General features: G+C 35.3%; 1 protein-coding gene across 1 annotated transcript; it reads left to right on the top strand.

The window, feature by feature from the left end:
* Positions 1-9,246: 9,246 nt before the first annotated feature.
* LOC149223995 (pectinesterase-like) lies at positions 9,247-11,297 on the top strand. The gene is made up of 2 exons (XM_089385983.1): positions 9,247-10,406; positions 10,549-11,297. The coding sequence occupies exons 1-2, from the start codon at positions 9,374-9,376 to the stop codon at positions 11,241-11,243; spliced, it is 1,728 nt and encodes a 575-aa protein (XP_089242109.1). The 5' UTR covers positions 9,247-9,373; the 3' UTR covers positions 11,244-11,297.
* Positions 11,298-11,604: the final 307 nt, after the last annotated feature.

Raw genomic sequence — 11,604 nt, 5'->3', positions numbered from 1 at the left:
AATATGTCAGGGGAGGCCAAACCCCTTCAAAGATGGGTTTCCTCGTAAATCATGGTGGAGTGGATTTAAAAAAAGGCATCCAAACCTTCTACTGCGTACAATTGAGGACCTTGATAGAGACATGGCTTTAAATCTATGCCCTGCAATTATGTCCAAGTTCTATAAAACTCTTTCTGCTGCATATGAGCAACACTCATATGCCCCAGACCATATATGGAATTGTGATGAAACATGCTTATAGGAAGGAAGGAATTGTGGTATGCCGGTAATTTCCAAGAGAGGGAGCAGAAATGTGCCTAAGATTTTTGTTGAGAGCAAGGAGTGGACCACTATTCTTTCTTGTGTCAATGCAAGTGGGTTTTCAATATCAAAATTTTATCTATTCAAAGTTAAAACACAACTAAAAAGATATATACAGAACTGTGAACCAGGTGCATGCATGACTGCACATCCCCATGCATGGATGACAAAGGAACAATTCCTAAATTGACTTTGTCACTTTGTTACATCTGTATCAGGTGGTGTCTCGACTGAAAACAAACACCTACTGATTTTAGATGGCCATGGAAGCCACACGATTGTGTAGACAATTAAGGAGGCCAACAATTTTGGCATTGACCTATTAACATTGCTGGCCCATACAACTCACATATTGCAACCCCTTGATGTCACCATGTTTGGGCCTTTCAAGAATTATTTCAAGGTCAAGCAAGCTTCGTGGATGGAAAAGAATCCAGGGGTGGAAGTAAAGAGGTTTGAGCTAGTTGAGCTTGCAAGTAAAGCATTTAAAAGGTCTCTCACACCTTCTAATATCAAGGTTGGATTTAGGAGGACTAGTATATGGACACATAATGTTGATGATATTATGCATGATATTGGTTGTAGCCAAGCATTTTATGTGGAAGGTCAAGAAGTAGAGAACTTACAAGACCATGTTGATGCCCAAGAAGATGTTGCTTCTGCTGAAGGTATAATGTCCATTTATGAGGGGAACTTATATGGTTATGATGATAAACATGTGAGTGAGACATAGTTCAGTCATGAACCAACTGTCAATATCATGGAGGTTGTCACACCCACTGAAACACTTGCGAATTCTGCATGTGAATTCCATATGAGGCAGATGATGAAGCGAATGAAAATGCAAAATTGATTTCAAGTGATAATGCAATAGGATTAAACAACAAGCAATTGAGCATGCTAGCCAAGGGAAGCCCACCATCATGGTTGGTAGAGGCCATGATAAATATAAACACACATAATGTGTCTACCACCAATGAGGAAAGCATGGACATGTCTTCACAACCATCAGAGTTCAACATCGAAGTTGTTTATTATTTTGTGGAAATTGGTTCGCTAGAAGAGGAGCGTATTCAGCATGAAGTACCTAAAGAATCCAACAATGGGGGCCAACTAGTTGTTCCAGAGGTTGAATGCCAAGTGTCATATCCTGGGGAGCGTGGGACAACAAACCAGTGAATACTTGATGCATTCCTAAAGCTACCAATAGAGAGAGTGAAGATCTCATCAAGGCACTCGAATGTAGATTGTCTTCGTTTGGGGAGGAGTTCACAATTGCTCACATCTGAAGATTATATGAAATTATTGTTTGAGTCTGGACATAAAAAAAAATGAAATTTAGGAAACTAAAAAGAGAAAGAAGGAGTTGGCCAAGGACAAGAGAGTTGCAAGGAATGCAACAACAAAAGCTCGATCAAAGGAAAGGTTGGAGAGAAAAAAAGCAAGGGAAGATAAGGAATATAAAAAACTATTAGCAAGGAAAGAGAGGGAGGAAAGAAAGGTTCAATAAGTGTTGGAAAGAGGAAGAGGGGTGACAAGCAGGGAAGTCTATGGTCTAAGCCAGTTTAAGGAAAATAGGATGATGTCCAACATGTTGGACCACATTGCAGAGCACACACCATCATACTAAGAGTTGATTAACATCCAAGTCCACTGCTATCAGCTAGGGGTTGTGCCCACCTCATATACCCCTACCAGTGCAGGTTTAAATGACACCTTCACTCAATGTTGGGGTTAGTAACACAAGTGGACAATTGGGCTACTTAGTCCCTCCATGGCTACAGGGAGAAAATTGGAGTCAAGGATATGGTAACATTCAAGAACATCCTAATTAGCCAATCTTGAGTAGTCCACGATACTTGGGTGAGGGAGGAGACTCAACAATTTTGGGCAATGCTAGAAATGAAGGCCATCAAGCATAGGGGTGGCATGAATTAATTTTTGCAACCACATCGCAATGTGAATTTTGTAAGGATGTAATATGTTGATTGCTTTCATAGTAGAAGCTAAAATTATGCGCAATTAAGGATTATCAAGTTCATCAGATCGAGGATTGCAAATGATAAAAATGCCATTCTCTTCTACACAGTTACATCCAGTTTTACCTGCTTTGATAATGTTTGTTATGATGTGTAGATATTTGACTCTATTTGAATAATTTAATCAAAGTTAGATCAAGTGAATTCAAGATTTTGAACTGTATTGAATTTGAATTGGAATTATGATCTGAATAGTATTTTTATTTCGATGTGAAGATCCAACTACAACAAATATGACCTGGATAATCATTTAATTTGGTAATTACTTGATGAAAGGAAACATAATAAAGAAGGAAGATAAGTGAACATAAATCAGAAGTAGTTACGAATAGAAGATACTAATAACCAGCGAGAAATCGAACATGAGGGGATTCAGCAAGAGACAAAGAGATCTATAATATCTATCTGTTATATATATCCAGTGGAAGAGATTTGTTCCTAGTTCAAGGGAGATTATATATTGATAGTTCCTATTTCAAGAGAGGTTATATATTTCACATATAAAGATAAAAAAAACACTATAATTAGGAACATTACAAACATATTCAGTGTTAAATAATAGGTGGAAGCTTCACTATAGCTCTTTCCACCACGTAGACTCTCAACATTATAAAAAATTTTCATTTTCAAAGGAAGGATCTTCCCAGGAGCATGTGGTTGAGAAGTGGAATGGAAACCAACCCTCTGTTTTCTCAAAGAGGGAGCAAACAAAAGAATCCCTTTGTTCTAACTAAAGGAAATTCAAGAGAAAATAAGAGAAAGTAAAGATAAATCGAATCAAGTTTGAAACAACATTGCAAAGGAAATAGAACTAAATTAAGTTTAGATTGGGTAGATGCAATCGTTATAAATGGACTCATGTATCTAAATATAAATCTAACAAATGTATAAGAGAGGTTATATATTGATTTTTGTGGAAAGTCAAGACCAATTCCAACTATGGATACTGATGCACTATAACACTATATCCCAATTAGACAAATTGTTTGTCTAATGCCAAACCCAACACTCAAATAAACCATTCATCTACCTTTTGAAGATTTGAATACATGCATATGTTCCAGTACTCTTGTGAACAGTACACCCGTGGTACATGACCCATTTCAGCAATAAACATGAGTATCATGGTTTCTTCTTTGTCATTGTTTTCCCAGTTGAATGACCCATATAATATATATATATGTTTTCTTAGGTGGCTATAATGAAGTAAAAAAACGTAAAATTGTAGAACAGACTCTACTATTTAAAATTTAAAGGATATGAAGAACTTCTCATTCTTATTATGATCACTGCAACCAAGAAACAATCAACATATATCTCACAGGCTGATAAGCAATGGTTGTAGGTACATGGCATATTGATGTTGTTTTTGACTTGTACAAAACATATGGGATTGTTGTAGTGATGCTTGGAGTTGAGGCATATGGAAGAATAAGTCCAATGGATGGTTGTTTGTGACTGGATACACTCTGTATAGAGCATTCAAAACAATCTCGAGCCAGCCAATGATTTAGAGATTATGAATAGTGTTGTGTTTGTATACTAGCGATTCCACTGATCAATAAAGGGGTTGTATAATGTAGTCTACATAAATTAAAGATCAATCAAATCCAGTTTTAAACAACATTGCAAAGGAAATAGAACTAAATGAAGTTTGAACTAAGTAGATGCAATCTTTATAAATGGACTCATGTATCTAACTATGAATCTAACAAATGTATAAGAGAGGTTATATATTGATTGTTGTTGAAAGTCAAGACCAATGCCAGCTATGGATACCAATGCACTATAACGCTATATCCCAGTTAGACAAATTGTTCGTCTAACGCCAAATCCAGCACTCAAATTAACCATTCCTCTACCTTTTGAAGATTTGAATACATGCATATGATCCAACACTCTTGTGAATAGTACACCAGTGGTACATGACTCATTTCAGAAATTAACATGAGTATCATGTTTTCTTCTCTGTCATTGTTTTCCTAGTTGAATGACCCTTATAATATATATATGTTTTCTTAGGTGGCTATAATGAATTAAAAAAACGTAAAATTGTAGAACACACTCTACTGTTCAAAAGTTAAAGGATATAAAGCACTTCTCATTCTTATTATGATCACTGCAACCAAGAAACAATTAACATATAATTCACAAGCTGATAAGAAATGGTTGTAGGTACATGGCATATTGATGTTGCTTTTGACTTGTACAGAACACAGGGGATGGTTGTAGTGGTGCTGGGAGTTGAGGCATATGGAAGAATAGGTCCAAACGATGGTTGTTTGTGACTGCCTACACTCTTTACAGAGCATTCAAAGTAATATCGAGCAAGCCAGTGATTTAGAGATTATGAATAATGGTGTGTCTGTATAGTAGTGATTCCACCGATCAATAAAGAACCCCAGATGCTCCAAAAAGTGTAGCTCATACTGTAACAACTTGCAAGACAACATCAAACATTGTTAGATATCCCCAAACCTCCAGAAAACATGAGAAATTCAACCCAAAAGATGATAAATTTAATTCGAAACCTGAAAAATCCCTTCGGAGTGTGAAACAACAATGTCCAACACCCATCTGAGCTAAATCCACCACAGGGAAGAATGCAAATGAATACCGAGCCCTTACGACCAGACAGGGAAGAAAAACTAGTCGAAAAAACAAGAAAAAACAGAGGAACACAATCGAACAACCTCCAACATGACCATCTATTCTGCTCCATAAACCACTACCCAAATCCTCGAGGATTATTATGGCAGTGAACAAAATTGGAGCAGCGACGTGCAACTACCCGGCAACACAAACGGACAACAACAAGACCAGAAGAGAAATGCACAATGCACAAAACAACCCACAAAGACTATGATATAAAAAACCCTAGACACATTGTTAACCTACTGAACCGGTGGGCATGTATGAGCAACAGGTAGACACATGCAATGAACATGTGTCGCACGATGGGTGAGGGTGCTAGCATGACGTTGATGCGGTTTGATGTGGAGGTGATCATGTACTTGTGGCTCTCCTTAAATGATATTTTGAGTGAATTAGTTTTAAAAGTTGTTTATTGAAATTTCTACATAATTAATAACATTTTATTTATAATTAAATTTATTATCATTGTTAATAATTATATATATATAATTAACAACAAAAAATATACTCAAAAAAAATATATTAATATTGTCATTAATATTAATATTTATTATTAATAATTAAAAACATAAAATACAAATTACTATAATTTCCAAAATCATTATAAACACCATTCAATTACTTTTTATTGCACTTAATATCTCATAGTACCCTCTCCTTATACATATTCACATAACTTATCGTATATAATTTGGCACATTATTGGATATGGTTCTTGTTAGTCCATTTTGTAAAAACAAATATGTTTTAAAATTAAAAAACATTTTGGCACATTATTGCATATGGTTCTTGTTAGTCCATTTTTTAAAAACAAATATGTTTTAAAATTAAAAAACAATTTATTATAAATTGAAGTATAACTATCATATATATATATATATATATAAAAGTCAAAAATATATTATATATATTTTATTTCAGTCAAAACTAACTAACTAACTATATATATATATATATATATATATATATATATATAACACCATTTTATTCAATCACCATTCTTGTTCTTGAAACTATTTTTGTTAGTTGTCATTCATGGCCCATTGGAAAATTACAAAGGAGTTTATATTACATAAGAATGTCATTTGAGAAACCATAAGTTGTGAGAACCTTAAGCCCAAAAACCATATCTATAGACATTAAGTTGTTATAATTTTCCAATTTTAATTTTATTTTAAATAATATAACATGTTATTTAACTTTGTGAAAATGATTACATAATATGACAACTCTTTCATATTGGGCTAAAGTATGCTTAGGTACAATCAAGATTATTAATTTTTTTGGAAAAGCAACTACATTAACATAATATATGTTAATTAATCATTTAATGATTGTGTTTATAAAAAATATTAATATTTTGTCGAGTAAATAATATGAAAATTATGGATATTATTTCTACATAGTATAATGAGCGTTTTCATTTTGGTTTTTTTTTTTTTAATATATGTTTTCAGAATTTTTCCTTTTGTTTAATATTTATGATAACTAATATTTATGATAACTCTTGAGATGTAATATGCAATATCATACTATGCTAATATGTGAAATGCTTTGCCCAAGTTTCTTGGCCTCATGGAAAGCAAGGCCATTGCACCACACTAAAATACACACTGAAATACTAGTGTAGTTTTATTTACTTAATAAAATCATTGTTTTCTTTTCCCTAGAAAAAATAAATATGGAGATTATTATAAATTTTGGAAAAACAGCTATATAAATATATTGGATTCCCTTCAGTAATCCACGTGATATATTGGAGATGATGAAGTGATATATTGAAGACGTAGTCCTACCAAGCTTACAAAAAAAAAGAAATTATACATTATTAAAAAAAATAAAATTAATAATTAAATTTACCTCAAAATTATTTATTAATAAAATAACATTTCACATTAAAATTATTCAAACAAAAACACTTTAATAAATTAAAATATATTTGGTTGAATTTTTAATATTTTATAAAATTGTGAAAATATTTAATTTATTTTATAAAATTTATAGTCACACAAATTAAGTTACCGATTCATCTCAACATTTTCATAAAAATACGAAATATTAACTTTACATTAACAAATCCATAAAAACACTAAATGTTAACTTTGGCTTAACATCGATGAACTGTTACATTAAATACAGTCGTTTTACTTAACACCATTAACTGTGACATTGCAATGAACAACTTCGATTGCGCTGAACACAATCGTATCATTATAAACGTACCATTTTAGAAATGTAAGGCATTAGCTGAACACGTTTTTAAATTTTTGAACAGGCACTCGTTTTTAAAATCTTGTTATGCTTATCGCGAAGAAGGCCGACTTCGTGAATTATATGGAGGTCAGGAATTTCTAGATGTTCCATTCAAGACTAAGGGCTTGACACATTTCATTATTTTGAATGTATTTTTTAAAGTAATACTTGGTATCGTCTTTTTATGCCGAACAACGTTTCCGAATATCGAAAAATGCATTTAAAAAAATAGTGTGCGCATCAATCAGTTTGATAAAAACCAAAAGAAGAAAAGAGGAGTTGGAGGTTAGATTTTAGAGTGGATCAACAGTAATCAAAGTCGTTGGCAATTTTGGGATAGCGGCAGACGTAAGGAATCTTTTAATGACTATCGAGATACACGTAGTCTTCTATTACATCACGATTGATGCGGTGAGAGGTCATGCTGGGGGAGAGCAATGGTATTCAGGGGAGCAACTTATTTCTTGTTTGTCCAGTTTTCTCAATTGTCGCAATTGCGTGTGTCGACCGTATGTTAAGAATGAACGTAATCAAAGCGAGTACTTGTTAAATATTGTCAAAGCGAGACAAGATGCCGCGCATTGCATTCCGTATATTCTGTATCTTTGTATATTCTCTTTCTAGATTTGTAAAACTATCGCAATTGGCAACTGAGTTGTGCATTGAATATGCTTCGATGTACTTTTATGGTCATTATCATTAATAAAACAAAATCAATAAAATAAGTGGAATATCGATAAAAATTAGTGAACAAGTACATGGAATATCGTTCACATCCATGTGGGATAATTTAAAATATTATTGAAAGTGTCAAATGATGTTATTTATATTTTTACGCAATTAATAATATTTTATAATTAAAAAAACAATAATTAGATAGGTCAACGAGAGATACTGTAGCTGCTACTGCTGCTGGGTTGTATCATTCAAAAAGAAGGCCCGTCCACTTGTTCCACTTATGCCTAGTGACCTGAAAAAACGGGCAGAGGACCGCTCCACTGACAAGGATAGGAACCATGAAATTGGAATTGACTGCGGGTTTCTCCGAAGCAGATCTAGCCACTACAGCAGATGAAGTATTCGGATCTTGACTTATTCATATAAAAGGTGGTAGGGCCTATGGTTCGTAACTGAAGCCAACAACACCTGACTCGGGTATAACTAATGATTCCGGATCATCTAAAGACACTGGAGCGACTTTAAACTTCAAAATTAATATTACTATCTAAACAGAATAACACTTTGATTAACCTATATTTTATTAAATTTTAAATATTTGGTAAACATATTAAAATATTTAATTTATTTTATAAAATTTATACTTCTCACACAAACTCTTACCAATTCATAAAAACAATAAATATTAACATATTCATAAAAACACTGAATATTAATTGGGCTTAACGTCGTTGAAGTCTTAACCTCTAGGCAGCGAAGTACAATCTTTTTACTTAACATAAATCTACATGTATATCTCCAATCTTCTTAAAAGTAATATACATCAAATCAGCTTTTTCCTACGGCGTATCACTTTAGATTCCTTCACGAAGGTTCTTGGAGTACAAAATTCAAAGGTTATGACCGCAAAAGTTTTTGGTATAGAGATGTCACAGCACAATTAAGCTGACTAGAAACAACAGAACTGATTGCGTGTTTAATAAAACGAAGCAAAGCAAGTCGAAGGTGATGACAATCAAATGTTATTACGTAAGAGGAAACCGACCTATGACTTACATTACATTTGGGCAGAATTATAGCAATTGTCGAGGACGCATGACATGTTCAAACCATTCTTAACCGACTCAAGCGCCGTTGTATTTCGTACTGCCTTATGGATTACGTATTATATAGAACGTTCATGATTCATCAGCCGTCTATGTTTGAATCCGACGGTATTCTATAGATAACGATTCCACGTGCTCTTCCAACGGCAAGCCTAACTCCTTTGACCCACTGATCAGTAGCGACAAACCAGCCACGCTATAAGAGTGGTCGATGCTTCATGCAGAACATGCCCATTATTTGTTTTAGCGTTTTTTATTAGATAGCTTCAGAGTTAACGATATTCTGAGACCTTGCATTTAAATTTCAGCATAGCCCAAGGTTGAAAGGTCCTTAGCTTAGAGATGATGAAGATTAGACTTGATGTCGACGAGAAGACTGCTCAAAAATTGAAAAACCAATCTGTCCTTGTTGTTCTAATGTCAATATTACTTCTGCTTGATGTCATTGTTGTGGCAGTTGGGGCTCCTGTTTCCTCGAGTGAAAGCTACGGCGATCCTCATGGTGGGAAAACGTTGTCTAGTTTAGTAAGGTCTGTTTGTAGCCAGACACGATTTCCTGAACGCTGTGTCTCGTCATTGGCTACATACACTACCTATGAGACGGCAACAATTGATAATTTGATGAGTCAGGTAATGAAAGAGAGTATGGAACTGGTACAACAAGCTCACGAATTTGCTATTAGTTTAAACAAAACTATCATGAATGAAAAAGAAAGCGCGGCATGGCTAGATTGTGCCCAGCTTTTTCAAGATACAATGGATCATCTCAACGTTTGCTTGAGCAACGATTCCATCAGCAAAGACATCCCCACTTGGCTCAGCGCAGCCTTGACGAATCAGGACACCTGTTTAAATGGTTTCCGTGATTTCAATTTAACAACAAGTAGTAGCATAAGCCCTCTGTTGTCTTCCAGAGTTCTTAATGTGTCAGAATTATTGAGCAACTCCCTTTCCATGTACAAGTTTTCGAGCATGTCTCGCGACAGCTTGAAAAATCGTCGTTTATTGAGTCTAAAACGGGAGGTGTTCCATTCTCACTACGGACGGATCGAGAAGGATGGATTTCCAGAATGGCTATCTGTAGCAGATCGAAGGCTCTTACAATCATCTAGCCCTGCAAGCCAAGCAAACGTGGTGGTTTCCCAAGATGGTTCAGGGAATTATAAGACCATCACCCAAGCAGTAAACGCTGCACCTCAACAGAGTAGCAAGAGGTATGTGATCTACATAAAAGCTGGAATTTATAACGAGAATGTAGACATATCGAAGAAGATGACAAATCTGATGTTCATTGGCGATGGCATGGATCAAACCGTGGTCACCGGAAACAAGAATGTTCAAGATGGTTCAACTACGTTCAACTCTGCAACTTTCGGTAACAATTTAAATCTATGTTGTTGCTATCAATTTTTCTAAAGATTTTAATTATATTATAGATGTCGTTATGTACAATTCTCAAACTAAGTTTCTTCTCCTGTACTTGTGATCTTAAACGACTAACTGTTTTTGCGTGACAGCTGTCTCTGGAAATGGATTTATTGCCAAAGACATGACGTTCCAGAACACTGCGGGAGCTCAGAAGCACCAAGCCGTAGCACTTCGAGTAGGCGCAGACCTCTCGGTAGTGTATCGTTGCAGTATCAAAGGGTACCAGGACACGTTATATGTTTACTCCCTTCGCCAATTTTACCGAGAAGTCGATATATATGGGACCGTTGATTTTATCTTCGGCAATGCAGCTGTGGTAATACAGAATAGCAATATCCTGGCAAGAAGACCAATGAGCCAACAGCAGAACACAATTACAGCTCAAGGAAGAACCGATCCCAATCAAAACACTGGGATTTCCATCCATAACTGCAAGGTAAGTGCAGCTTCTGATCTGCAAGCAGTTGAAGGGTCTATCAAGACATACCTCGGAAGGCCGTGGAAGCAATACTCTCGAACTGTTTTCATGCAATCAGCTCTCGACGATTTGATCGATCCTGCCGGTTGGCTGGAATGGGACGGAAACTTTGCCCTTCAAACGTTGTACTACGGCGAGTACTTGAACACAGGCGCCGGTGCAGGAACATCAAAACGTGTCAGTTGGCCCGGATTTCATGTTATCACAAGCGCCACGGAGGCAGCCCAATTCACAGTCGGTCAATTCATTTCTGGCAATTCATGGATTCCGGCAACAGGGGTTGGCTTTACGTCAGGATTGAACTGATGATATTGGTGTAAAATCCCATGTTTCATTATCAATTAAATACTGTCCGAATAACACGAAGTTTCTCCATGGTCTGCGCATGGCAGGACAAAGTATGTTGTCGTTGATAACGGCCGTCTGTTGCTATTAATACAGTCACAACAATGTTGATGTACATGGCACGTTTGTATGTTGTCGTTGATAACAGCCGTCTGTTGCTATTAATACAGCCACAACAATGATGATGTACATGGGACGTTTACAATTCTTGTTGTCGTCGCGTAGAGAATTTATCGTATTTAGAATGCCATCAGCTAAGTGAAGTTATGCCGTCATAAAGTTGTACCTCAACATTTGTATTGAGCATTTATTAAAATGTTTT

This window comes from Pinus tabuliformis, chromosome Q (assembly GCF_031772625.1).
Source record: "Pinus tabuliformis cultivar Carrire ecotype Pingquan chromosome Q, CPIR1, whole genome shotgun sequence".
Lineage (NCBI taxonomy): Eukaryota > Viridiplantae > Streptophyta > Pinopsida > Pinales > Pinaceae > Pinus > Pinus tabuliformis.
The sequence above is the reverse complement of the archived record's forward strand: the minus strand, read 5'-3'. Positions and strand labels throughout refer to the sequence as shown.